Source organism: Trachypithecus francoisi, unplaced genomic scaffold, assembly GCF_009764315.1.
Source record: "Trachypithecus francoisi isolate TF-2019V2 unplaced genomic scaffold, Tfra_2.0 Lachesis_group17, whole genome shotgun sequence".
Classification (NCBI taxonomy): domain Eukaryota; kingdom Metazoa; phylum Chordata; class Mammalia; order Primates; family Cercopithecidae; genus Trachypithecus; species Trachypithecus francoisi.
Window position 1 is genome coordinate 58,949,841 of NW_022681462.1, and position 27,709 is coordinate 58,977,549.

Consider the following 27,709-nt stretch of genomic DNA (forward strand, 5'->3'; position numbering starts at 1 on the left):
TGATTCAATTTTGGAGTTCCAATAAGGAGCTATTCAGGGAATCAATTTCTTCCTGGTTAAGTCTTGGGAGGATGTATGTGTTCAGGAATTTATTCATCTCTTCTAGGCTTTCTAGTTTGTGTGCATAGAGGTGTTTTTCACAATAGTTTCTGATGGTTATTTTCATTTCTGTGGGGTCAGTGGTAACATCCCTTCATTTCTAATTGTGTTTATTTGGATCTTCTCTCTTTATTAGTCTACCCAGCAGTCTATATATCTTATTAATTTTTTCAAAAACCAACTCCTGGATTCATTAATCTTTTGAATGGTTTTTTTGTGCCTTGATTTCCTTCAGTTCCGCTCTAATTTTGGTCTTCTGCTAGCTTTGGGGCTGATTTGTTCTTGCTACTCTGATTCTTTCAATTGTGATGTTACATTATTAATTTGAGATCTCTCTAACTTTTTGAAGTGGGCATTTAGTGCTATGAATTTCCCTCTTAACACTGCCTTAGCTGTGTCCCAGAGATTCTGGTGTATTGTATCTTTGTTCTCATTAGAAATAGTAAATTTAACAATAAATTTTAACATAGCAAGAATTCAATTCCACAAACATAATTTTAAGAATGTTGTAATACACTAACATGGCATAACAATATCCACATTCATAAGTGTATTATTTCTTATTCACCATCAAAAATCCTTTGATACATTGTGGCAGTTATAGTTTTGTGATTCTTGGATCTTCTTTGAACCAATCCAAATAAAATTACATGATTCACGAAATACAGAAACAGGTGAATTTCTTCTTTGTGAATACTCATTAGCATAAAAGATGTCTCCTGATGACCAAACAATATTCTAACTCTCAAATCACCTAAAGAACCAACCATATTGCTGAAATTTTCAACACATCTAAGTTGAAGAACAATTGGACATATAGTTTAACACCTATATTTTAGGAGTTTTAATGCTCAAATATGAAAGCCACCACAAAAGTCTCAGTGTCCCTGTTCTTCCCTTCCCTTCCTTCCATCATGACTGATAGTATCATTTCAAAAAGATCACGTGACATGAAGACCAAATACAGAAGCTGACTTGAAGTCCCCTAGAAATAAGGTAATCATAGGGTGACTACACATCCCAGTTTGCCCAGGACAGTCCCAGTTTACATCTGTTAGTTATTCTGAGATAATTATTAGTAGAATCCCATTTCTCTCTCTCTCAAAACTAGATTATAAATTACATATAGTCACCCTAAGTGCAGAACAACAGTTCTCGGAGTGTAATATACAAACCACTGAGGGTACCTAAGACCATTTTCAGTGTGTTCATAAGGTCAAAACTATTTTCATAATACCAAGACAAAGTATGCCTTTTTCTCATTTAGTATTTTTATTTGGTTTTGTTGGCATTTGAACTGATGATGCAAAAGCAATAACAAGTAAAACTATAGACATCTTAGCATGAATTAAGGTAGTAGCACCAAATCTTGCAAGTGGTCTCTTTATTCTCCATTGCTACTCACCATTAAAATAATACAACAGACAAAAACAGCATGAACAACCACAAAGATATTTCACTTAAGATAAGAAAGTCCTTTGCATAATCTAAGAATTATTAATTATACTAAATTTCAACTAGCAAGTATACTTCCTTTTAATATTTTATGAGGTGAAATAGAAAGATAAAGCATTTCTGCAGCATACAAAAGTACAAAAAGTACAAGGAAAAGCATTTGTGCCATTGTTTAAGCTGGGAGTTAATATAGCCTTTTTTTCCTAAGGTGGCAGATTAATGCCTGTTAGCAGGCCTCCGTCATTTAGATATAACAAAATAGTAAATAAAAATCAATGGTGTGAGCTTTAATTCAAGAAGGAAAATGGGAATCCACTGGAATCATGCAGGATACTCCAAATCCCAGAGACGAGAATCCTGCCAAACAGTCACTGTGATGGCATTTGGCTGATGAAAGTAAGTGAAGCCCTAATACATGAGGGAGAAAGACAGCCTCCCTCAGTGACTCACCTTTCCACTGGAGATCAGAGCAACTCAGGCTGAGGGAGAATTTTTTTTTCTCCCAAGCCCTGAAGCTAACCTGGGGAGAGGGCTGGAGACACTATGAGGGAAAAACACTAGAAGAAGCTGCAGACACTTTCCCAGACATAGGACCAAGCACAGGATGCCATTTTTAATCTGGGTGCATACAAAATCAGCCATTCTAAGCAACCCAGCTGCATGGCCACACAAGCATTTTACTCTTGGGCCAGAGACTAGAGCATCTGCTCGGGAGCAGGATAGCAGTCTCCACAGCCTCCACCACTTCTGAAGTGGAAAGCACCTCAGAAGTAGGTACTGGAATTATACTCTTCCCTATTGCAAGCTTGGAGTGGGAGGAGAGCTGCTACCGCTGCAGTTTCTCCTGGGCAATGAGACTTGCAACCATGGCCAGCTTGGCAATCTGAAACGGAACTGCATGTGCCATCACTTAGTACCCCTGCCTGTTCCCCTGGGATCGAGGTGAAGTGGGGTCCCCTCTGCTCCACCCTCAGGCAGAAATCCAGGCATTCAGGGCACTCACTTGCCTGAGCCAGCAGCCTGAATCACTCATCTTTCATGGACAGAGATCATGGTGCAGCAGGGTCATCTCCACTCCATGCCCAGGCAGATGTCCAGACCTTTGGAGCACCCACTCACCTTGATTAACAGCCTGACCCACTCCACCCTTCCTATGCAGAGATCCTGGTGCAAGGGGGCCCTGTCTGCTACACACCTAGGCAGATCTCCAGGTATTCATAGCACCTGCTTGCCTGGTCCAGTAGCCTGAGTCATCCCACCTCTCCTATGCAGAGGTCTTGATGCAGGGAGGCCCTCTCCACTCCATGCCCAGGCAGATCTCCAGGTATCTGGAGCACTCACTACCCTGGATTAGAATTTTAGGCTGCCCCCCATCATTGTGCAGAGAACCTGGGGCAAGGAGGTTCCCCAGTTTCAGGCCTAGACACACCTCTGGGCACCTAGTGGCTGCCCAGTGGATTCTCCCTCAGCATCAGTGCTTGTACCTGCCACTGAGGGACCTGTAGATGGATGTGCCCAGTCTGGCCCCACTCTTCATGGCCCCCGCCCTCCCAGACTGTCCAAGGTCAATGCTAAAGAAAAAATCTTAAAGGCAGCTAGAGAAAAAGGTGAGATCATGTACAAAAGGAAACCCTTTAGGCTAAAAGCAGACGTCTCAGCAGAAACCTTACAAGCCTGGACAGACTAGGGGCCTATTTTCAGTATTCTTAATGAAAAGAAGTTCCAACCAAGAATTTCATACCCTGCCAAGTTTCATAAGCACAGCAGAAATAAAAGCTTTTCCAGACATGCAAGCATTAAAGGAATTAGTTACGACTAGACCACCATTACAAGAGCTCCTTAAGGGAGCTCTAAACATGGAAACAAAAGACCAATGCCACCTACCATGAAAACACACTTAAGCACACAGACCCTATAAAGTAACCACACAATAGAAACTACAAAGCAACCAGCTAAGAATTTCATGATAGGATCAAAATCTTACATATCAGTCAGAGACAGTGACTCATGCCCGTAATCCCAACACTTTGGGAGGCCGAGCTAGGCAGATCACTTGAGGTAAGCAGTTCATGATCAGCCTGGCAACATGATCATGGTGAAACCCTGTTTCTACTAAAAATACAAAAATTAGCCAGGTGTGCTGATGCTCGCCTGCAGTCCTAGCTACTCAGGAAGCTGAGGCAGGTGAATCTCTTGAACCCGGAGACAAAGGTTATACTGAGCTGAGATTGTGCCACTGCACTCCAGCCTGAGTGACAGAGCAAGACTCCATCTGAATAAAAAAAAACCTCACATATCAATATTAACCTTGAATGTAAATGGTCTAAACACTCCACTAAAAAGACACAAAGTGGTAAGTTGTATAAAAAGCAAGATGCATGTAACAACACCCATAGGCTCAAAATAAAGGGCTGAAGAGTGATCCACCAAGCAAATAGAAAACAAAAAAGAGCAGAGGTCACTATTATTATATCAGACAAAACAGACTTTAAACCAACAACAATAAAAAAAAGACAAAGAAGGCCATTATACAATGATAAAGCCTTCAATTCAACAAGAAGGCTTAACTATCCTAAATATACACTCATCCAAAATTGGAGCACCCAGAATCACAAACAAGTACTTCTAGACCTACAAAACTCTCATACAGCCACACGATAATAGTGGGGGATTTCAACACCCTACTGAAAACATTAGATCATCGAGGCAGAAAACTAACAAAGGAATTCTGAATTTAAACTTGACCAATTGGACCTCATGGACATCTACAGAATACTCCACCCATTGACCACAGAATAATACTCCCATCATCTGCACATGGAACATACTCCACAACCAACCATAGGCTCAGCCATAAAGCAAATCTCAATAAATTCCAAAAATTGAACATCATACCAACCATACTTATGGACCACGGAGGAATAAAAATAGAAACCCCCTTTTCCACCCACTCCTAACTCCCACCAAGCACTGCTCCAGCTGCATCATGTTCAGTCTGATCTCTGGAATCCTGCTAAACCAGCACCACTGCATCTCCCTTCAGCCGCCATCATGATTATCTACCCGGACCTTATTAGCCATGATGAGCTGTTCTCCAACATTTACAATATCTGGGAGACTGCAATGGGTCTGTGCATGTAAGTGGGATGGGGGGTGGGGAGGAAGATGGTCAGTAGGACAGTGGGTGACATTGACAGAAATGCCTCCACAGAAGGCCCTGAGGGTGAAGGTACCGAAAGCACATTAATCACTTATGTTGATACTATCATAAACCATCACTTGCAGGAAACAAACTTCACAAAAGAAGCCTACAAGAAATACATCGAAGATTACATAAAATCAATCAAAGACCAACTTGAAGAACAGAGACCTAAACAGTAAAATCTTTTATGACAGAGGCTGTAGAACCAAGCACATCTTATTAATTTCAACAACTACCAGTTTTTTACTGGTAAAAATGTGAATCCAGATGGCATGGGTGCTCTGCCATGAGGATGGTGTAACCCTGTATATGATTTTCTTTAAAGATGGTTTAGAAATGGAAAAATGTTAACCAATTGGCAATTTCTTTAGTTCTATCACCTGTCTTCATAACTGCCTGCTGCCTATCACTCACAGGACACAATGACTTAAGATAAATTAGACTGTGATAATCTCAAGCTCTTCATTTATTTTGACCACTATGTATTTGGAGTGGAAGCATTGTTTTTAAGAAAAACATGTCAGCTGGCATGGTGGCTCACACCTGTAATCCCAACACTTTGGGAGGCCGAGGTGGGCGGATCACAAGGTCAGGAGTTGGAGACCATCCTGGCCAACATGGTGAAACCCTGTCTCTACTAAAAATACAAAAAGTAGCTGGGCACGGTGGAACATGCCTATGATCCCAGCTACCTGGCAGGCTGAGGCAGGAGAATCGCTTAAACCAGGGAGTCGGAGGTTGCAGTGAGCCAAGATCATGCCACTGCACTTTAGCCTCGTGACAGAGTAAGACTCCGTCTCCAAAAAACAAAACAAAACAAAACTTGTCATGTAGGTTGTCTAAAAATAAAATGCACTTAAAGAATCCTTTTTAATTTAATATATGTTTATGCTAAATGCATCCTATAGTGTTCCTGTAGAGGTTAGAGCCTGGTTTTAAGCCACTACTAGGATGAATAAGACTATCAGTAGATAACTTCTATAGAAGGAATTACTTCTGGGACTGGGATATAAAAAAGAATCAAAAGTTTTAATTCTCAGTTGAGTAAAGGAAGAGACCACGCTCATAGCATTATCAACATCTGAAGTAGGGCCTTTTACATTTTATCACCTACAACAGAAGTAGTTAACTCTGGAAGACATTACCAAGAGAATAAAAAGACATTAATACAGTTGGAAGTAAAAAACAACAAAAACAAAACTATACCAAGATTTCTCCAAATCACACAATTAGATTGAAATTTTAAAACTTGCTCCTGAATGACTTTTGGGTAAACAATAAAGTTAAGGCACAAATCAAAAAATTCTTTGAAATACATGAAAACAGACACAACACACCAAAAATCTCTGAGATGAAGCAAAAGTAGTGTTAGGAGGAAACTGTATAGTACTAAATGCCTACTACAAAAAGTTGGAAAGATCTCAAATTAACGATTTAACATCACACCTAAAGGAACTAGGAAAACAAGAACTAACCCTAGAGCCAGATGAAAAGAAATAACTACAATTGGAGTGAGACACAACAAAATTGAGATCCAAAAATCCATACAAAGAATCAATGATTTTCTGACAGTGATCATTAAGGGGGAGAAAAAGAATCAATGAAACCAAAACCTGGTTCTCTGAAAGGATAAACAAAATTGATAGACCACTAGCTAGATTAACAAAGGAAAAAAAGGGAAGATTCCAATAAGCACAGTCAGAAATGACAAAGACGACATTACAACCAATCCCACAGAAATACAAAAGATCCTCAGAGACTATTAGAACACCTCTACATACAAAACTAGAAAATCTAGAGGAAACGGATAAATTCCTAGAAACAAAGCCTCCCAAGATTGAATCAGGAAGACATCAAAACTCTGAACAGACCAATATCGAGTTCCAAAATTGAATTAGTAATAAAAAAACCTACCACCCAAAAGAAGCCCCAGACCAGATGGACTCACAGTTGAATTCTACCAGATGTTCAAAGTAGTGCTGATACTACTCCAAATATGCTGAAAACTAATCCAAAATGTTGAGAAGGGACTCCTCTCTAACTCATTCTATGAAACCAGCATCACCCTTATACCAAAACCTGGAAAAGACATGATAAAAAAAAAAAAGAAAAGTACAGGCCAATATCCCTGATGAACATAGAGCAAAAATCCTCAACAAAATACGAGCAAACTGAATTCAGCAGCACATCAAAAGTTAACTCACCACAACTAAATAAGCTTCATTCCTGGGTTATGAAGTTTAACACACACAAATCAATAAATATGATTTATTGACAAATACAATAAACAAAACACACAAACAGAATTAAAAGCAAAAACCTATGATCATCTCAAAATACATGGAAAAAGCTTTTGGCAAAAGCCAACATGACTTCAGGATAAAAGAAAAACCCTCAAGAAACTAGGCATTGAAGGAACATAACTCAAAATAATAGGAGCCATCTATGACAAACTCACAGCCAACAACATGCTAAATGGGCAAAAACTGGAAGCATTCTCCTGGAGAGCCAGAACAAGACAAGGATGCCCAACCTCACCACTCCTATTCAATATAATACTGGAAGTATAGAGCAATCACTCAAGAGAAAAAGTAAAAGGCATCTAAATAGGAAAAGAAGTCAAATTATCTCTCTTTGCTGATAATATGGCCTTTTTTTTTTTTTTTTTTTTGAGGCGGAGTCTCGCTCTGTCGCCCGGACTGGAGTGCAGTGGCCGGATCTCAGCTCACTGCAAGCTCCGCCTCCCGGGTTTACGCCATTCTCCTGCCTCCGCCTCCCGAGGAGCTGGGACTACAGGCGCCCGCCACCTCGCCCGGCTAGTTTTTGTATTTTTTTTTAGTAGAGACGGGGTTTCACCGTGTTAGCCAGGATGGTCTCGATCTCCTGACCTCGTTATCCACCCGTCTTGGCCTCCCTTACAGGCTTGAGCCACCGCGCCCGGCCTTGATAATATGGTCTTATACCTAGAAAACCCTCAGGACTTCACCAAAAGACTCCTAGAACTAATACCTGACTTCAGTTAAGTTTCAGGACACAAAACCAATGTATAAAATTAGTAGCATTTCTTTACACCAACAACGTTCAAGCTGAACGCCAAATCAAGAACACAATCCCATTTACAATAGCCACACGCAAAAATAAAATACCTAGGAACACATCTAATCAAGGAAGGGAATGATCTCTACAAGGAGAACTACAAAACACTGCTGAAAGAAATCATAGATGACACAAACAAATGGAGAAACACTCAAGCTCATGGAATACAAGAATCAATATCATTAAAATGGTCATACATCCTAAAGCAATCTACAGATTCAATGCTATTTCTATCAAACTACCAATGTCATTTTTCACAGAACTAGAAAAAAACTATTCTAAAATTCATATGCAACCAACAAGGAGCCTGAACAGCCAAAATAATCATAAGCAAAAAAGAATACAACTGGAAGCTTCATATTACAGAACTTCAACACATACTATAAGGCTATAATAACCAAATGGCATAGCAACAGTACAAAAACATACATGTAGACCAGTGAAACAGAATAGAGAACTCTGATATAAAGCCACACACCTACAGCCATCTGATCTTTGACAAAGTTGACAAAAATAAGCAATAGGGAAAGGACTCCCTATTCAATAAATGGTGCTGGGGTAACTGGTAGCCATATGCAGAAGAATAAACTAGACTCCTACCTTTTACCATATACAAAAATTAACTCAAGATGTAACTGGGCAGCTTAACTTCAAAATACATTTTAAAACTTTTCTTTTTCCTTTCCCTTTGTATTCAAGACTTAACCTTGAAGCAAACTACAGAAGCCTTTTCCCTTAGCCTGAAAACAGACTTCATGTCCTTCCCCTTCTCACTGTATATACTCCCTTCACATTTATCTAACTGTATGCTAATATCTAATTATGTGCCTAGTTAGAAGTTCTAGGGGCTAATCTTGAGACAAACAGACCAAGCCTGGAGACCCAGCTGCAAAACTGCAGTGACAAACTCAAGGCAGCTAGTCCACCACCTTGCCATTGTTCAGATGACTCCAGTCCCCAATCCACGTGGACTGCAACCCAAGAAAACCAACAGAACAAGACACACAGACGCTGTACTCAGTAGAATTCTTGCATGCCTTCCATGCCAAGTTTTACCTTTTTAAACCCTTGACTTCCCCCATCAAAATTCAAAGTGATTGCTTTGGACAGGAATCAAGCCACTTCCTCCCTGCCAGCTTTGGAAATAAAGTCACTTTTTTTTTTTTTTTTTGAGGTGGATTCTCACTCTGTTACCCAGGCTGGAGTGCAGTGACATGATCTTGGCTCACTGCAACCTCCGCCTCCTGGGTTCAAGCAATTCTCCTGCCTCAGCCTCCTGAGCAGCTGGGATTACAGGCGCCTGCCAACACACCTGGCTAATTTTTGTATTTTTAGTAAAGACAGGATTTCACCATGTTGATCAGGCTGGTCTCAAACTCCTGACCTCATGATCCGCCCACCTCAGCCTCCCAAAGTGCCGCGATTACAGGCATGAGCCACTACGCCCCGGCTGCAAAGTCACTTTCTTTCTACCACACCTCCCTCTTGTTAACAAGACTCTGCAAATAGTGAGTGAATGAACTTGCATTCAGTTACAAAGATAGGTTAAAGATATAAATGTAAGACCTCAAACTATGAGAATTCTAGAAGAAAACCTAGGAAACACCATTCTAGAAATTGGCCTTGGGAAATTATTTATGACAAAATTCTCAAAAGCAATTGCAACAAAAACAAAATTGACAAGTGAGACCTAATTAAACTATAGAGCTTCTGCACAGCAAAAGAAGCTACCAACAGAGTGAACAGACAACCTACAGGATGGTAGAAAATATTCGCAAACTATTCATCTGACAAAGTTGTAATGTCTAGAATCTATAAGGAACTTAAACAATTCAACAAAAAAATCAAGTAATCCCATTAAAAAGTGGGCAAAAGCCGTGAACAGATGCTTCTCAAAAGACTATATAGAAGTAGCCAATATATGAAAAAATGCTACACATCACTAATCACCAGAGAAATACAAATCAAAACACAAGAAGATACCACCTCACACCAGTCACAATGGCCATTATTAAAAAGTCAAAAAACAACCAATGCTGGCAAGGCTGCAGAGAAAAAGGAACCCTTGTACACTGTTGGTGGGAATGAAAGTTCAGCCACTGTGGACAGCAGTTTGGAGATTTCTCTAAGAACTTAAAATAGACCTACCATTTGACCCAGCAATCCCATTGCTGGCTATATATCCAAAAGAAAGAAATCTTTCTACTAAAATGACACACGCACTCCCATGTTCATCACAGTACTATTCACAATAGCAATGACATGCAACCAACCCAGGTGCCCATCCACAGTGGATTGGATAAAGAAAATGTCGTATATATACACCATGGAACACCATGCACCCATAAAAACAAAGAAATCACGTCCTTTGCAGCAACACAAATGCTGCTGTAGGCTGGTATCCTAAGTGAATTAATGCAGGAACAGAAAAACAAATACCACATATTCTTACTTTCAAATAGAAGCTAAACATTAAGTACCCATGGACATAAAGATGCCAACAAGAGAAAATGGGCACTACGAGAGGGATGAGGGTGAAAGGAAGATAAAGGCTGAAAAACTAACTATTGGATACTACGCTCAGTACCTGGGGGTACTATGCATTTGTACCCCAAACCTCAGAGTCATGCAATATACCCATGTAACAAACCTGTCTGTGTACCCCTGAATCTAGAATAAAAGTTGAAAAGAATAAAAAAAAAAACATGGCCTCTTTCTTCAAGAAACACCATTTTTGCTTGAAAGAATAACTGACAGCAACTATAGTTATTCAAACTGGGTATCTGGCAGACATTTTTTTAAACATAAACTAAGCATGCCCATCACTTCAAGAAAAACTAACAGCATGTATTTGCCAATGGTAAAACTTAAGTTTTCAAGCAAAAATTTAATTTTGGAAAATTCATATCAACCACAATGGATGAGATGCTTAGTTATATCAACAAATATGATTTTTTATCTTGTATAATGAACAATGTTTCAACTGTATGACAGCAAATCAATATTTTCCAAATAACCAATGTATGCTGTAACATTACACATGTGTTAAAGAGCCATTCAAAGTGTGAGGTGTACCAATAAACCCTAATGAAATATTCCAAAAAGTTCCTTGCGGTTCCAGATTCCATCATGCAGCTAACCTCTCAGAAAGTACCATTTGCTAAGTTTTAGTGTAGTATCAATTATCTGAAAATACTATTAAAATGCTTCCCTTTTTCCAACTATGTATCTGTGGAAGGCTAGATTTTCTTCATATACTTTCACAAAAACAACATATCACAACAGATTGAATTTAGGAAAAGATATAAGAAATAAAGAGACCAAGGTAGTAATTAAAAACCTCCCAACATAGAAAAGCCCAGAACCAGATGGCTTCAAGGCTGAATTCTACCAAATATTCAAAGAGGATGAACTCAGTAAAGTTGCAGGATACAAAATCAACATAAAAAATCAGTGGCATTTCTGTACACAAATAACTACCTATCCAAAAAAATCATTTAAAAATCTCATTTACAATAGCATCTTAAAAAATAAAATTCTTAAGAATATATTTAATTAAGAAGGTGAAAGATATGCACACTCTGGGAGGCCAAAGTGGGTAGATTGCTTGAACTCAGGAGTTTGAGACCAGCCTGGGCAGTATGGACAAACCCTACCTCTACAAAAAATACAAAAATCAGTCAGATGTGCTGGCACATGCCTGTAGTCCCAACTACTTGGGAGACTGAAGTGGGAGAATGGCTTGTGCCCAGGAGGTGGAGGCTGCAGTGAGCCAAGATTGTGCCACTGCACTCCAGCCTGGATGACAGAGTCAGACCCTGTCTCAAAAAAAAAAAAAAAAGATACATACACTGAAAACTATAAAACATTGATATAAGAAACTGAAGGACACCAATAAATGGGAAAATACCCATGTTAATAGACTGGAATAACTGATGTCATTTAAAATGAGCATACTACCCAAAGCAAAATATGGATTCAACAAAATCTCCATCAAAATTCTAATGACTTTCTTTATAGAAATAAAAAAAAAATTCTAAAATTCATGTGGAACAACAGAACACATCAAACAACCAAAGCAATTCAGAGGCAAAACAAAACAGAGTTGGAAATATCACATTTTCTCATTTAAAACTACATTACAAAGCTGCAGTAATCAAAACAGTATGGTACTGACGTAAAAACAGACACACAGAGCAGCAGAACAGAACAGAGAGCCCAGAAATAAACCCAAACACATATGGTCAACTAATTTTCAACAAGGGTGCTAAGAGGACACAATGGGGAAAGGATAGTTTCTTCAATAAATGGTTGCTGGTGGGAGAAGTGAATTTCCACACACAAAAGAATGAAATGGCCTTTTATTTTTATACCTTACGTAAAAATCAATTCAAAATAGATAAAAGACCTAAACACAAGACCTTAAACCATAAAACTCCAAGACAAAAACACAGAGGAAAAACTCTTTGACAATGCCCTTGGCAATGATTTTTTGGATATCACACCAAAAGCTTGGGCTACAAAAGCAAAAATAAATAAGCCAGGCATACTGGCTCACACCTGTAATCCCAGCACTTTGGGAGGCCGAGGCAGGAGGACTGCTTCATTCCAAGAGTTTAAGACCACCCTGGATGACACAGGAAAACCCAGTATCTACAAAAAAATTGAAAATTAGCCAGCCATGATAGGCTGTGCCTGTAGTGCCAGTTACTCATGAAGTTAAGGTGAGAGGATCAATTGACCCTCGAAGGTCAAGGCTACAGTGACCTGTGATTGCTCCAGTGCACTACAGCCTGGATGACAGAGCAAGACCCTGTCTCAAATAAAATAAAATAAAAGACTATCAGTGTGCTGTATTCAGGATACCCATCTCACAAGCAGAGACACACATAGGCTCAAAATAAAGGGATGGAGGAAGATCTACCAAGCATATGGAAAACGAAAAAAGGCAGGGGTTGCAATCCTAGTGTCTGATAAAACAGACTTTAAACCAACAAAGATCAAAAGAGACAAAGAAAGCCATTACATAATGGTAAAGGGATCAATTCAACAAGAAGAGCTAACTATCATAAATATATATGCACCCAATACAGGAGCACCCAGATTCATAAAGCAAGTCCTCAGAGACTTACAAAGAGACTTAGACTCCCATACAATAATAATGGGAGACTTTAATACCCCTCTATCAACGTTAGACAGATCAACGAGACAGAAAGTTAACAAGGATATCCAGAAATTGAACTCAGCTCTGCACCAAGCGGACCTAATAGACATCTACAGAACTCTCCACCCCAAATCAACAGAATATACATTCTACTCAGCACCACATCGCACTTATTCCAAAATTGACCACATAGTTGGAAATAAAGCACTCCTCAGCAAATGTAAAAGAACAGAAATTATAACAAACTGTCTCTCAGACCACAGTGCAATCAAACTAGAACTCAGGATTAAGAAACTCACTCAAAACCAGTCAAATACATGGAAACTGAACAACCTGCTCCTGAACGACTACTGGGTACATAACAAAATGAAGGCAGAAATAAAAATGTTCTTTGAAACCAATGAGAAGAAAGACACAACATACCAGAATCTATGGGACACATTTAAAGCAGTATGTAGAGGGAAATTTATAGCACTAAATGCCCACAAGAGAAAGCAGGAAACATCTAAAATTGACACTCTAACATCACAATTAAAAGAACTAGAGAAGCAAGAGCAAACTCATTCAAAAGCTAGCAGAAGGCAAGAAATAACTAAGATCAGAGCAGAACTGAAGGAGATAGAGACACAAAAAACCTTCAAAAAGTCAATGAATCCAGAAGCTGGTTTTTTAAAAGATCAACAAAATTGATAGACCGCTAGCAAGAATAATGAAGAAGAAAAGGGAGAAGAATCAAACAGACGCAATAAAAAATGATAAAGGAGATATCACCACTACTCCACAGAAATACAAATTACCATCACAGTATACTATAAACACCTCTATGCAAATAAACTAGAAAATCTAGAAGAAATGGATAAATTCCTGGACACATACACTCTCCCAAGACTAAACCAGGAAGAAGCTGAATCCCTGAATGGACCAATAGCAGGCTCTGAAACTGAGGCAATAAATAACAGCCTACCAACAAAAAAAAAGTCCAGGACCAGACGGATTCACAGTCAAATTCTACCAGAAGTACAAGGAGGAGCTGGTACCATTCCTTCTGAAACTATTCCAATCAATAGAAAAGGAAGGAATCCTCCCTAACTCATTTTATGACACCAACATCATCCTGATACCAAAGCCTAGTAGAGACACAACAGAAAGAGAGAATTTTAGACCAATATCCCTGACGAACATCGATGCAAAAATCCTCAGTAAAATACTGGCAAACCGAATCCAGCAGCACATAAAAAAGCTTATCCACCATGATCAAGTGGGCTTCATCCCTGGCTGGTTCAATACATGCAAATCAATAAACGTAGTCCAGCATATAAATAGAACCAAAGACAAAAACCCCATGATTATCTCAACAGATGCAGAAAAGGCCTTTGACAAACTTCAACAGCCCTTCATGCTAAAAACTCTCAATATATTCGGTATTGATGGAACGTATCTCAAAATAATAAGAGCTATTTATGACAAACCCACAGACAATATCATACTGAATGGGCAAAAACTGGAAGCATTCCCTTTGAAAACTGGCACAAGACAGGGATGCCCTCTCTCACCACTCCTTTTCAACATAGTGTTGGAAGTTCTGGCCAGGGCAGTCAGGCAGGAGAAAGAAAGAAAGGGTATTCAATTAGGAAAAGAGGAAGTCAAATTGTCCCTGTCTGCAGATGGCATGATTGTATATTTAGAAAACCCCATTGTCTCAGCCCAAAATCTCCTTAAGCTGATAAGCAACCTCAGCAAAGTCTCAGGATACAAAATCAATGTGCAAAAATCACAAGCACTCTTATACACTAATAACAGACAAACAGAGAGCCAAATCACGAGTGAACTCCCATTCACAACTGCTTCAAATAGAATAAAATACCTAGGAATCCAACTTACAAGGGATGTGAAGGACCTCTTCAAGGAGAACTACAAACCACTGCTCAATGAAATAAAAGAGGACACAAACAAATGGACGAACATTCCATGCTCATGGATAGGAAGAATCAATATCGTGAAAATGGCCATACTGCCCAAGATAGTTTACAGATTCAATGCCATCCCCATCAAGCTACCAATGACTTTCTTCATAGAATTGGAAAAAACTACTTTAAAGTTCATATGGAACCAAAAAAGAGCCCGCATTGCCAAAACAATCCTAAGTCAAGAGAACAAAGCTGGAAGCATCACACTACCTGACTTCAAACTATACCACAAGGTTACAGTAACCAAAACAGCATGGTACTGGTACCAAAACAGAGGTATAGACCAATGGAACAGGACAGAGTCCTCAGAAATAATACCACACATCTACAACCATCTGATCTTTGACAAACCTGACAAAAACAAACAATGGGGAAAGGATTCCCTATTTAATAAATGGTGCTGGAAAAACTGGCTAGCCATATGTAGAAAGCTGAAACTGGATCCCTTCCTTACACCTTATACAAAAATTAACTCAAGATGGATTAAAGACTTAAATGTTAGACCCAAAACCATAAAAACCCTAGAAGAAAACCTAGGCAATACCATTCAGGACATAGGCATGGGCAAGGACTTCATGTCTAAAACACCAAAAGCAATGGCAACAAAAGCCAAAATGGACAAATGGGATCTAATTAAACTAAAGAGCAGCAAAAGAAACTACCATCAGAGCGAAAAGGCAACTTACAGAATGGGAGAAAATGTTTGCAATCTACTCATCTGACAAAGGGCTAATATCCAGAACCTACAAAGAACTCAAACAAATTTACAAGAGAAAAACAAACAACCCCATCAAAGAGTGGGCAAAGGATATGAACAGACACTTCTCAAAAGAAGACATTTATGCAGCCAACAGACACATGAAAAAATGCTCATCATCACTAGCCATCAGAGAAATGCAAATCAAAACCACAACGAGAAACCATCCCACACCAGTTAGAATGGCGATCATTAAAAAGTCAGGAAACAACAGGTGCTGGAGAGGATGTGGAGAAATAGGAACACTTTTACACTGTTGGTGGGACTGTGAACTAGTTCAACCATTGTGGAAGACAGTGTGGCAATTCCTCAAGGATCTAGAACTAGAAATACCATTTGACCCAGCCATCCCATTACTGGGTAAATACCCAAAGGACTATAAATCATGCTGCTATAAAGACACATGCACACATATGTTTACTGCAGCACTATTCACAATAGCCAAGACTTGGAACCAACCCAAATGTCCATCAATGACAGATTGGATTAAGAAAATGTGGCACACAGACATCATGGAATACTATGCAGCCATAAAAAAGGATGAGTTCGTTTTTATGCAGGGACATGGATACAGCTGGAAACCATCATTCTCAGCGAACTATCGCAAGAACAGAAAACCAAACACCTCATGTTCTCACTCAGAGGTGGGAACGCTTGGACACAGGAAGGGGAACATCACACACCAGGGCCTGTTGTGGGGTGGGGGAAGCAGGGAGGGATAGCATTAGGAGATATACCTAATGTAAATGACGAGTTAATGGGTGCAGCACACCAACATGGCACATGTAAGTATATGTAACAAAACTGCACGTTGTGCACATGTACCCTAGAACATAAAGTATAATAAAAAATAAAAGAGACATCAAACTAAAAAGCTCCTGCACAGCAAAGAAAACAAATAACAAAATAAAACAGCAGCCAACAGATTGAGAGAAAATATTTGCAAACCATATATCTGATAAAGGGCTTAATATCCAAAACATATTAAAAGATGTACACAACTCAATAACAGGAAAACAAATAACCCTATTCAAAAATTGGCGAAGGACTTGAATAGATCTTTTCCCAAAGACAACATAAAAATAGCTAACAGGTATATGAAAAGGTGCTCAACATCACTATTCATCAGAGGAATATAAGTCAAAACTACATTAAGTTATCAACTCACACCTGTTAGGATGGGTATTACCAAAAAGAAAAGAGATGACAAGTGTTGGTGAGAGTACAGAGGAAAGGAAACCCCTATACTCTGTTGGTGGGAATGCAGAATGGTCAGCCATTGTATGAAACTGTGCAGAGATTCCTAAATAAATTAAAAATAGAACTACCATATGACTCAGCAATCCTTCTTATGGATATGTATCTAAAAGAAATTAAACTACTACCACATAAAAATATCTACACTCCCATGTTCATTGCAACATTACGCACGATAGCCAAGATTTGTAAACAACCAAAGTGTCTGCAAATGAACAAATGGATAAAGAAAATGTGGTGTGTCTGTGTACACACACACACTCAGACAGAGAAATATTATTCAGCTTTTTAAAAAAGGGAGAGTCTGCCATTTGTCACAACACAGATGAATCTGAAGGACATTATACTAAGTGAAATATGCCAAACACAAAAAGAAAAGTATTGCATGATCTCATTTATATGGTTAAAAAAAAACAAAAAAACAAAAAAAAACACACAGTGAAATACACAGAGATAGAGAATAAAATAGCAGCTACGAGGGGCAGGAAGGGAGAAAATGAGAAGATGTAGGTTAAAGGATACAAAGCCACAGATACATAGGATCAATAAGTCTAAATAGCTAATAGATAACATGAGGGCTATACTTAATATTGTGCTGCATTTGGGATTTTTGCTAAAAGAGAAGACTTCAGGCATACTAAAAGTACCTAAAATGAGCACCTATGTGAGATGACAGACAGGTTAATTTGCTAGACTATACCAACCTCTTCACTATCTACCTATCTATCTCTCTATCTCAAGGCACCATGCTAAACACCTTAAATACATACAATAAAATTTAAATAAAAAGAAATAGATAAGAATCCAGCTCATTTCTGCAGACCTCATTAAGCTGACATTAACAAGACCTGCAGAAAAGTAAAACAATGCTACTCTTCTTTCTAAATTTTTTTGTTCTAGAAGAATTATTACTCATAAATATATGCTATTATGTTAACATGTAATTGAATTTTTTAATAAATCAATATTTTTTAAATTTGTGTTTTAATTTCTAATATAGTAGATACTTACAACCCACATTTTAAAAGCTATTTAGGGTCCTTAATTTTTATGAGCTTAAAGGGGTCCTGAGACCAAACAAAGTTGAGAACTGAAGATACAGGAAATTACTAAACAAATAAAAAACGAAGAAGATATGATAGCGCAAACCAGTTTCTGGGTTTTTTTGTTTTTAGGTTTGGGGGGTATGTGTACAGGTTTGTTACAGGGGTATATCATATGATGCTGAGGTTTAAGCTTCTATTGATCCCGTCACCCAAATAGTGAACACAGTACCCGACGGGTAGTTTTTCAACACTTGCCCCCTTCTCTCCCTCTCTCCTTTTGGAGTCCCCAGTGTTCTCACCTTTCTGTCTATATGTACCCAATGTATAGCTCCCATTTATAAGTGAGAACGTGCAGTATGTGGTTTTCTGTTCCTGTGTTAATTCACTTAGGATAATGGCCCCAGCAACACCCATATTGCTGCAAAGGACATCTTTCTCTTTTTTATGGTTGCATAGTATTCCATGGTAGACATGTACCACATTTTCTTTATCCAATCCACCATGTATGGGTTGAGTTGATTCCACATCTTTGCTAAGGTGAATAGTACTGCAATAAGCATACAAGTGTGGGTGTCTTTTTGTTAGAACAATTTATTTTCTTTTGGGTAAATGCCCAGTAATAGGACTGCTGAGTTGAATGGTAGCTCTAAGTTCTCCGAGAAATCTGCAAACTGCTTTCCACAGCGGCTGAACAAAGTTACATTCCCATCAATAGTGCATAAGTGGTTCCTTTTTTCTGCAGCTTCACCAACATCTGTTTTTCAGTTTTTTAATAACAGCCATTCTGACTAGTGTGAGATGGTATCTTATTGTGATTTTGATAGAGCAGACAAGTTTTAAGATGGAACAGACAAAGGCAAATGACTTCTTGAATTGTAGATTTAATTTGAACTTGTTATCAAAAGAGAAAAAAAGGTTCTAGAAGTTTAAGTTATTTTAATCAGGCTTTTAAAAGCAAACCATGAGAAGATATAATTAAGAAGTACTTCAATTTTATGAGACTATTTATTTCAAGAATCTTATTGTTGGTACCTAAAGATGAAGAGAGACAGGAACAAGACTATAAAGCACTTTTAAGGGATACATGTACTTCCTCTTAAACCTCTTCATTATAAATGATGTGGAAGAGAATAAGGAGAAAAACTATTTAAAATGTAATTATTTCTATTATTCTAACTGCTAAGATACAGAATAAGGTACTGAGTAAAAACAAACTAGATACATGAGTTGCAAGACTATTTTGTTATTTAAATCACTGGTAATATTACCATCTTGCGGCAAAATCTAGTATTGCAATTTTGAATGACAGAATCTTAGAAGTATTCACCATGTTTTTTTTTTTAAGATGGAGTCTCACTCTGTCGCCCAGGCTGGAGTGCAGTGGCGCGATCTCAGCTCACTGCAACCTCTGCCTCCCGGGTTCAAGTGATTCTCCTGCCTCAGTCTCCCAAGTAGGTGGGATTACAGGCATGAGCCACCACGCCTGGCTAATTTTTGTGTTTTTCTTTTTTAGTAGAGACAGGATTTCACCATGTTGGCCAGGTTGGTTCAGAACTCCTGATCTCAGGTGATCCATCCACCTCGGCCTCTTTTGATAAAAGACAGTCAAGTATTTTCCTCTTCCATATCTACCACACACTCAGGCCAACCATAAGTTAAAAAAAAATTTAGCATTCTGTAATAAATAAAACAGTGATTAAGAAAACAAAAGTCCAGGCCGGGCGCGGTGGCTCAAGCCTGTAATCCCAGCACTTTGGGAGGCCGAGATGGGCGGATCACGAGGTCAGGAGATCAAGACCATCCTGGCTAACACGGTGAAACCCCGTCTCTACTAAAAATACAAAAAAAAAACTAGCCGGGCGAGGTGGCGGGCGCCTGTAGTCCCAGCTACTCGGGAGGCTGAGGCAGGAGAATGGCGTAAACCCGGGAGGCGGAGCTTGCAGTGAGCTGAGATCTGGCCACTGCACTCCAGTCCGGGCGACAGAGCGAGACTCCGCCTCAAAAAAAAAAAAAAAAAGAAAACAAAAGTCCAAAGGAATGTTATTTAAACAGAGAAGGGGATGTCCCAATGAAATAGTAGTTAAAAATTAAAGCATAGCCAAAAATCCAACTGATGAAAAATGTTTCAATGTGTCAACAATTAAAACTGCCAAGACTAATTCTTACAGAGCAAAAGTATACTTTATAAACGCAGTATTCAATAAAACTTGTATTTGGTAATTCAACATTCATTGTTAATTTATTCATTTTTATATGTTAGAATTGCTGCCACATGTAAATTCTCCCACTTTGCAATAGAAGAAGTACAAGCATCCTTACAATGTTCTCTTCACCTTGGCCCATGTAATGTTCATGTGAATTTTTCCAAGCATGCAAAGAACTATCTACCTATTATTGATAATCTAATCCAAAATCTACCCTCACTTCTTGCAGACTACTCTGTTGAATTTCAGCTAAACCCAATAAAACTTGTTTGTATGTGAGTATACATTTATGTATACACATGAGTAACATAAAGATTATAAGAATCAGAGGAGAAAGAAAGGAATCAAGCATACAAAGATAGAAAACTCTAAGTTTTATCTTTTATTAGCTAGTCCCTTCCAGTTTAAATTGATAAGCATAACGTGCACAAATATTTCCCTTAAAAGCAGAAGTCTAGATTTGCTAAGTCCAAGAATAAAGATAAATGCACATGATCAATTTCTAGCCATCATTTTATATATCCAAAACAGTGAGGTAGCCTGAATAATCTCCATATTCTGAACTCTCCATTCTGCTCCCAATACATCAGATCTATAACACAAAAAAAATAAACAAATAAAAGAAAGAGAACACACAAACTTGTGAGCTCTCACCTTTCCCTCTGCCACTTGTAATCCTTGACTAGACACAATCAAACTATCTGAAATCACCAATGGGTGTTCCCAACAGCCAACAAACTGTGTGACTTTCCTCTAAAGAAAGGCTTTATCATCTTTGTAAAATTTAATATTTAAAATAAAAACTAGTTTGAATAACCCAAGTTTTTAACCAATAATTACATGCGGCAATGATTTATACTGTGTTCATTTAATAGAAATGATTTAGGTGTCCGAGCCTTCTCACCCTAAGAACATTACCCTGTCGAACTGAAAAACAACCCCAAATGAGAATTTATTCTGAAGATACTAACAGTACTCATTTACTAACGGTATCCAACCTGTTGCCGATTGCAATGTTTGGTGCAAGCTGTGTGGCAACTGAAGAGTAAACAGAGGTGATTGGATGCTATTTCTGAAGAAGTCTTCTGTTGCTTTAGACTGCAAAACCTTGGTTTCCCAGAGCTGCAGAGGAAAAAAAAAAAAAAAAGTTTGCTGTAAAAATATATATACATATATAATGATACTTCTTTTTTTTCAGTTTCTTAAAAACTAACTTGTCATCCTGATGGCACAATGAATGGGTAAGTACTAAACTATAATTTGAGAGATCAGAACTGTATCAGTTTTCTATGCCAAAAAAACAACAAAAGACAGGAAGAAAAAGTTGTATCAGCTACAAACCTGCTTCAAGTCTTTTAAAACTTGTTCCTCTATACCTTCTTCAGCAAATAGATTCCGAACTCCTTCAATTACATCTTCAATTACAGATCTGTAGAGTTTAGGCTACATAAAAGCAATTGTCAAAGTTTTATTTATTTATTTATTTATTTATTTATTGAGACGAAGTCATGCTCTGTCGCCTAGGCTGGAGTGCAGTGGCACGATCTCAGTTCACTGCAACTTCCACTCCCGGGTTCAAGCAATTCTCCTGCCTCAGCCTCCTGAATAGGTGCGATTACAGGTGCACGACCATTCCTGGCTAATTTTTGTATTTTTAGAGAGATAGGGTTTCACCATGTTGGTCAGGCTGGTCTCAATACTGACCTCATGATCCACCCGCCTCAGCCTTCCCAAGTGCTGGGATTACAGGCATGAGCCACCGCACCCAGCCTGTTACAAGTTTTGACTTCTCAAGTTTGAACATATTTAGCCTTAAAAGATATGCAGTGTATACCTTCTAGTCTTGTAAAGTTACCATAAAAACTTTTACTAAGTACATTCATATTCCCAATATAGTCTTAGCTTTCCATAAACTGTGTTAGCTTCAGACCTATAGTTTCAGCCTATCTACAAGACTGAATTACAGGACTACAATAACATATGAGCTAATAATCTCAAAGATGTATGGTTATTGTCATGTTATTTGCCTTTTGTGTCAATATTTAACCTCCCCAACTCCTTTTAAAAGAGAAATTAATGTAAGTCAGCTGGAAATAGGTCTTCTGTTTTCAATTTACCTTTTTATCAAAGTGGACAAAGGAGAATTTTTTAGGGTTCATTATATTATTTCCACAAATATAAATAAACTCCAAGCCAGAAGACTGGGGTAAGCACTTAAAATAGAGCAATCAAAGCCCATCTCACTTCCAAAATACACAAAGTCCAAAAAATATATATTCTGGACCATTGTCAAATACAACTGCTCCAAAATGGATTTCCTACTAGAACCTAAGAAGGGCACGAACGACCTTACCTATCCAGTGTGCATACTGAAGAGACCAAATAACATTCTAAAATACCTCCTAGTCAAACATGCCATGACAACAAAGTTAAGCAGATTTCTTCCCAGATTAAACACTAGTTATAGCAAAACAAAAGAGGGTATGTGAAAAAACTCAGCCCTTCAAATCTATATAAACTATGCCCCCAGGCCAAAACGGCAATGCTATGTGCTGACAATACTGACCTAGTGGGAGGTCCACGGGCAAGAAACAGCAAGCAGAAATTTAGCTGAGTTGCTCTTATTTCAAATTGCTTACTGAGGCCAAAATGAAAATGAAAATGGTGGCACTCTAGGATTGCCTTTTCATACTATCCACTAAATAAATACTCTTAAATACTCCTGTTCATGCCAAGAGTAGCTATGAGGGTTTTTTTTTGTTGTTTTTTTGTTTGTTTGTTTGTTTTGAGATGGAGTCTTGCTCTGTCACCCAGGCTGGAGTGCAGTGGCACAATCTGGGCTCACTGCAACATCTGCCTCCTGGGTTCAAGTGATTCTCCTGTCTCAGCATCCAGAGTAGCTGGGACTACAGGCGTGCACTACCTCATCTGGCTAATTTTTTGTATTTTTAGTAGAGATGGGGTGTCACCATGTTGGCCAGGCTGGTCTCAAACTCCTAGGCTGAAGTGATCTGCCCACCTCGACCTTCCAAAGTGCTGGGATTACAGGTCTAAGCCACCATGCCCAGCCCCCAAGAGTATTTAGTATTTGAAGCTATGCTTTAAACTAATCCTTCTAAAGACCCAGGGTAAGCCTATATGAATAGGCCAATCAGTAACATTTAAATAATGTTATTCACAAGCACATGCATTAAGACTAAATGCCCCTAAATGAGTTGCGTCTTCTAAAACAGTTTATCCTGATAAAGGCATACTAAATTGATACTTCAGTGGTAGTCCCAGCTAGTGTGATCAAGCTTAACACTGAGGGAAAAAAACTCATAGGGCTAAAAACATCTTAACACAGCAGTAGTCCAAAAGTACCCATTAGAACACAATTTTTCAAAAATCAAAACAGGTATTGAACATATTTTCTCTTCTAGGACCACAGACTTTGTATTACTTTCCCTGTTATCTTTATTAAAACTATGTCTAGTCCATCTTGGCCGGGCGCGGTGGCTCAAGCCTGTAATCCCAGCACTTTGGGAGGCCGAGACGGGCGGATCACGAGGTCAGGAGATCGAGACCATCCTGGCTAATACGGTGAAACCCCGTCTCTACTAAAAATACAAAAACTAGCCGGGCGAGGTGGCGGGCGCCTGTAGTCCCAGCTACTTGGGAGGCTGAGGCAGGAGAATGGCGGAAACCCAGGAGGCGGAGCTTGCAGTGAGCTGAGATCTGGCCACTGCACTCCAGTCCGGGCGACAGAGCGAGACTCCGCCTCAAAAAAAAAAAAAAAAAAAAAAACTATGTCTAGTCCATCTTAACTCCTCTGTTTAAAACAAACACTACAGCATAGAATTCACAATCAGGTAAATTGGCATACCTAGTAAGCTTATATTCAGGTAGAGTATAAGTATTTTATGTATCTTAAAACACATTATCATAAAACAGATATAATTAAAGTAGCATGTCTCTAAATTAAACAGAGCTTTTATACTGCATATATGATAACCGGAACCCATAAAATTACACAGATCTGGACAAGCATATCGCCTTTCACGAAATGTGAAGTCTGTTGAGATGAATTGGTAATAAAGATGAATCCTTCATTTTTGTTCTTTGATTCAGGTTTTTAAGATTGATGGTCTCCTAAGTGCCACTGAGACTAGAAATTCTCACTGTGCAAATTAAGTGTCCGTTAGGCATAGGAGGGTAATGTAGGTTGTACACTTAAGCATTAAGTTGTTAAAGGACAAAGAAATGGGCGGGTAGGGAAAGATACTAAAAACGTGGGGAGGTAACATGAGAATCACATTGTTATTTCAAGCAGTAAATAATACAGCTTGGAATTAACAATGTCCACGGTAAAATTAACACAACCGAACTTGGGGGTTTTCTAACATCTAGGAAACCAGGAGGGTTGAGGGGGAGTTCCACCTCTAAACACCCCAACTAGATAGCCTCAGTTTTGGTGAAAAGAGGAAAAGGACACTTGTTTCAGCGGAGCTGGCCCAACTTCCTGCTGAACTACTGGACCTCATCAGCTTCCTCCAACACAGAGGTGAGGAAGAGCCCCAGCCTCTAAAGAAGAGGGGTTATGACAATCTGTCAAGTGTCAGGGGGAAACAAAAGGGTGTGCAGAGTTCCGCTGCTGTGAACCAGGACTCCCAGGGCTCTCCCTCTACAAAGAGCTTGAGGTCCTCCTTACCACCGGGTTGAAGCAAGCCATGACAGCACGTCCAGCACCTGGCCCTTTGCGCCTGCGCGGCACTCAGTGCACGCGGAGGGAAACACTGGGCACGTTTTAAACGATATAAGTCCGCTGCGCAACCGCGGAGAACGCCGGGGGGTGTGGCTGGGCAGAAGAGAACGTTAATAGATGGAGCCGGCTTAACTGGAGGCGGGGCCAGGGCGGAGAGGCGGTCCGCCTGTGTGGGAAAAGAGACCCGCTAAAACGGATGGTTAGGCTGGGTCTATCCGGTTTTGGGCCGTTCACAGGTTGTTTCCTCAATCTGCGAAAGATGAAGAAAATCGAGGAGGGGCAATGCAGGGGTAGATCTCAGTCTAACTTCAACTTTGAAGAAGATGGGGAAAGCAAAGAGGGAAGACTAGTGGTATCTGTCCTCTGCATTTACCAATTTTCATTCTTCCCCCAATCCCACTCACAGCTGAACTCCATTTTTTGTTGTATAAAAATATAACAGCCAAATTTTTCTAAGACTTGTCGGCGTGGTACAGCGGCATCAGCAGCATCTGGGAACTTGTTAAATATGCAAATGATGGGTCCCACCCCAGCCCTCCTGAATCAGACGGGAGGATGGAGCCTAGCATTCTGTAAATTTAACATGCTCTCCAGGTGATTCCGATGGGCGCTGTAATGAGACCCACTGACATAAGACATAAGGGTCTCAATTTTGGGTGCACATTAAAATCACCCGGAGAGCTGAAAAAAAAAGTTTAGTGCCTGAATCCCACTGGGCAGAATCTGATTCTAATATGCAGCCAAGGTGGAAAACCACTGCTAAAATAAAGTCAGCAGCTAATACCTTCCTGTCTCCTTTTTCCTCCTTAGGCAGAAATCACCAGCTGTCTACCTACAATAATTCTCCCTCCTGAAGGGCAGAGCATCTTGGGGATTACCTTACCTAGCTAAGCTGAGGAAAGATGTAAGCACAGATAACCTGGAGGATTCGAAAAGGGAAGAAGTCACCATCTGTTGCCACAACTCCGCCTTTTTTTTTTTGGCAGGGTCTCACACTGTTGCCCAGGCTGCAGTACAGAGGCATGCCCACAGCTCGCCGCAGCCTCTACTTCCTGGGCTCAAGCAACCCACCCACTTCAGTCTCCCAAGGAGCTGAGGCTACAGGTGTGTGTGCCACCACGCCCAGCTATTTTCTGTGGGTGTGTGTGTGTATATTTTGTAGAGACAGGGTTTCACCATGTTGCCCAGGCTGGTCTCAGACTCTTGGTCTAAAGTGATCCACCAGCCCCCGCCTCCCAAAGTGCTGGAATTATAGGCATGACTCACCGCACTTGGCCACAACTCTTCTAAAGAGCCCTTCTAGCCTGCATCTGGTTAGGTCTTGACCTAACCAGATGGATAAGTTATTTGATGATTAAAAACCCTATTAGATTTAAAATTGGCTGTTTATGTATTTATTTCGGCAAGTAAGTGCAGTAGAGCTGTTTATCCCCTACCACTCTGTATGTGATTTGCCTGGGTCAGGTACCTTATGGTTTGTGAGTTTCAAGTAGCTGATTTATATGACAATCTTTAGAAAAGTTTCCTACATTGAAAACTATTAGAAATTTCTTTTACAAAAAGCCAAGAAGTATATATGGTAATTTTTAATGGTTATATCTCTCTACCTGGCAATTTACTACCAGGAGTGTTCAAAGTGACTTATCTTTCACCCAAAGTAGGAAACCTAAAAGCAGTCATTGATTCCTACTGATATTATAAAATCCAATTAAATTATTCAAGCTGGGAAATAAGAAAGCTAAAAGGGTCTCTTGTTTTCCATCTTTTTCATAGCAAGGTTTTAAAGCTTTATTTCTATATGCTTAGGATTGGTAATCACCTAACTTTCTGTGACAGCATACTGTTTTACTTTATTATGCATTCTACCCTTCTCAGAACTATACTGTAGATCATGTATATTTTTCAAATTATTCTTGGATCTTGGTACCCATAAAAAGTGTAACTAAAACCTGAATTGTTATTTCTTAGTACACTCAGTATACTCAAGTTATGGAAAGGCTATGTAATGTTAGCAGAGAAATGTCAGCAAATTTCCATTTGCCCCTTGCAGTCTGTCTGAATGGTCACTAGTCATTTCTTCCCAGTAACAGGCAATGACTACTAGAGGAGGTATGCTTTAACACAAGTTCTAGGTGAATCCAAGTTGCAAATCTGCCACATGGACCTGTAGTAGCCAGTTTTCAAGATGGCCCCCAGTGATCCCTGCATCCTGATATTGACCACTTGATGTTGTCCCCTCCTACCTTGTACCATGGTTTGTCTGGTTTACCAGCAAAATAAAGAAGTAGTAGTAGCATATCACTTTTGAGATAAGGTTATTCATAGCTGTGGATTCTTTGTTGGGCTCACTCTCTCATTTTGGAGGAAGCCAGCTGTCATGTCATGAGGATACTCACATAGCTTATGGAGGGGTCTGTGTGGCAAGGAACTGAGACTCCAACTCACAGTCAGCAAGTATGAGAAACCTGCAAACAGTCACATAAGTAAGCTTGGAACTAGATCCTTCCCCAGTTGAACTATCAGATGATTGAAGCCCTGATAAGCTTGACTACATATCTTTGAGTTATCTTGAACGAAATCTACCCTCTAAGCATCTCCTAGATTCCTAATCCTCAGAAACTGTATGAGATCATGAATATTTGTAATTGTATTTGCAGTTACATTTTGGGTAATTTGTTACACAGTGTGAAATAACTAAACCAGTGCCCATTCTCTGAC

At 39.3% G+C, this 27,709-nt stretch overlaps 1 protein-coding gene, 1 long non-coding RNA gene and 1 pseudogene across 4 annotated transcripts in view; 2 read left to right on the forward strand and 1 right to left on the reverse strand.

The window, feature by feature from the left end:
• GTF2A1L (general transcription factor IIA subunit 1 like) overlaps positions 1 to 25,045 on the reverse strand; it is a 68,150-nt gene extending 43,105 nt beyond the window's left edge. The window contains exons 1-3 of one of the 2 annotated variants that reach the window (XM_033175763.1): positions 24,938 to 25,045; positions 21,589 to 21,690; positions 21,246 to 21,369 (exon numbers count right to left, since the gene is read on the reverse strand). In XM_033175763.1, coding sequence (XP_033031654.1) covers positions 21,246 to 21,369; positions 21,589 to 21,690; positions 24,938 to 24,958 — 247 coding nt within the window. In that variant the 5' untranslated portion in view covers positions 24,959 to 25,045. The remainder of the gene's footprint in view (positions 1 to 21,245; positions 21,370 to 21,588; positions 21,691 to 24,937) is intronic. The other variant, XM_033175764.1, reaches the window with a different exon arrangement.
• Positions 4,606 to 5,107, forward strand: LOC117062327 (annotated as a pseudogene).
• Positions 25,046 to 25,074: 29 nt separating the features above from the next.
• On the forward strand, positions 25,075 to 27,280 carry LOC117062330. 2 transcript variants are annotated; one of them, XR_004428307.1, is made up of 4 exons: positions 25,075 to 25,343; positions 25,802 to 25,895; positions 25,978 to 26,095; positions 27,076 to 27,280. It is a non-coding gene; the product is annotated as an uncharacterized LOC117062330 (long non-coding RNA). The 2 variants fall into 2 exon arrangements; XR_004428306.1 differs by having other exon boundaries at positions 25,078 to 25,281.
• The last annotated feature ends 429 nt before the right edge of the window (positions 27,281 to 27,709 follow it).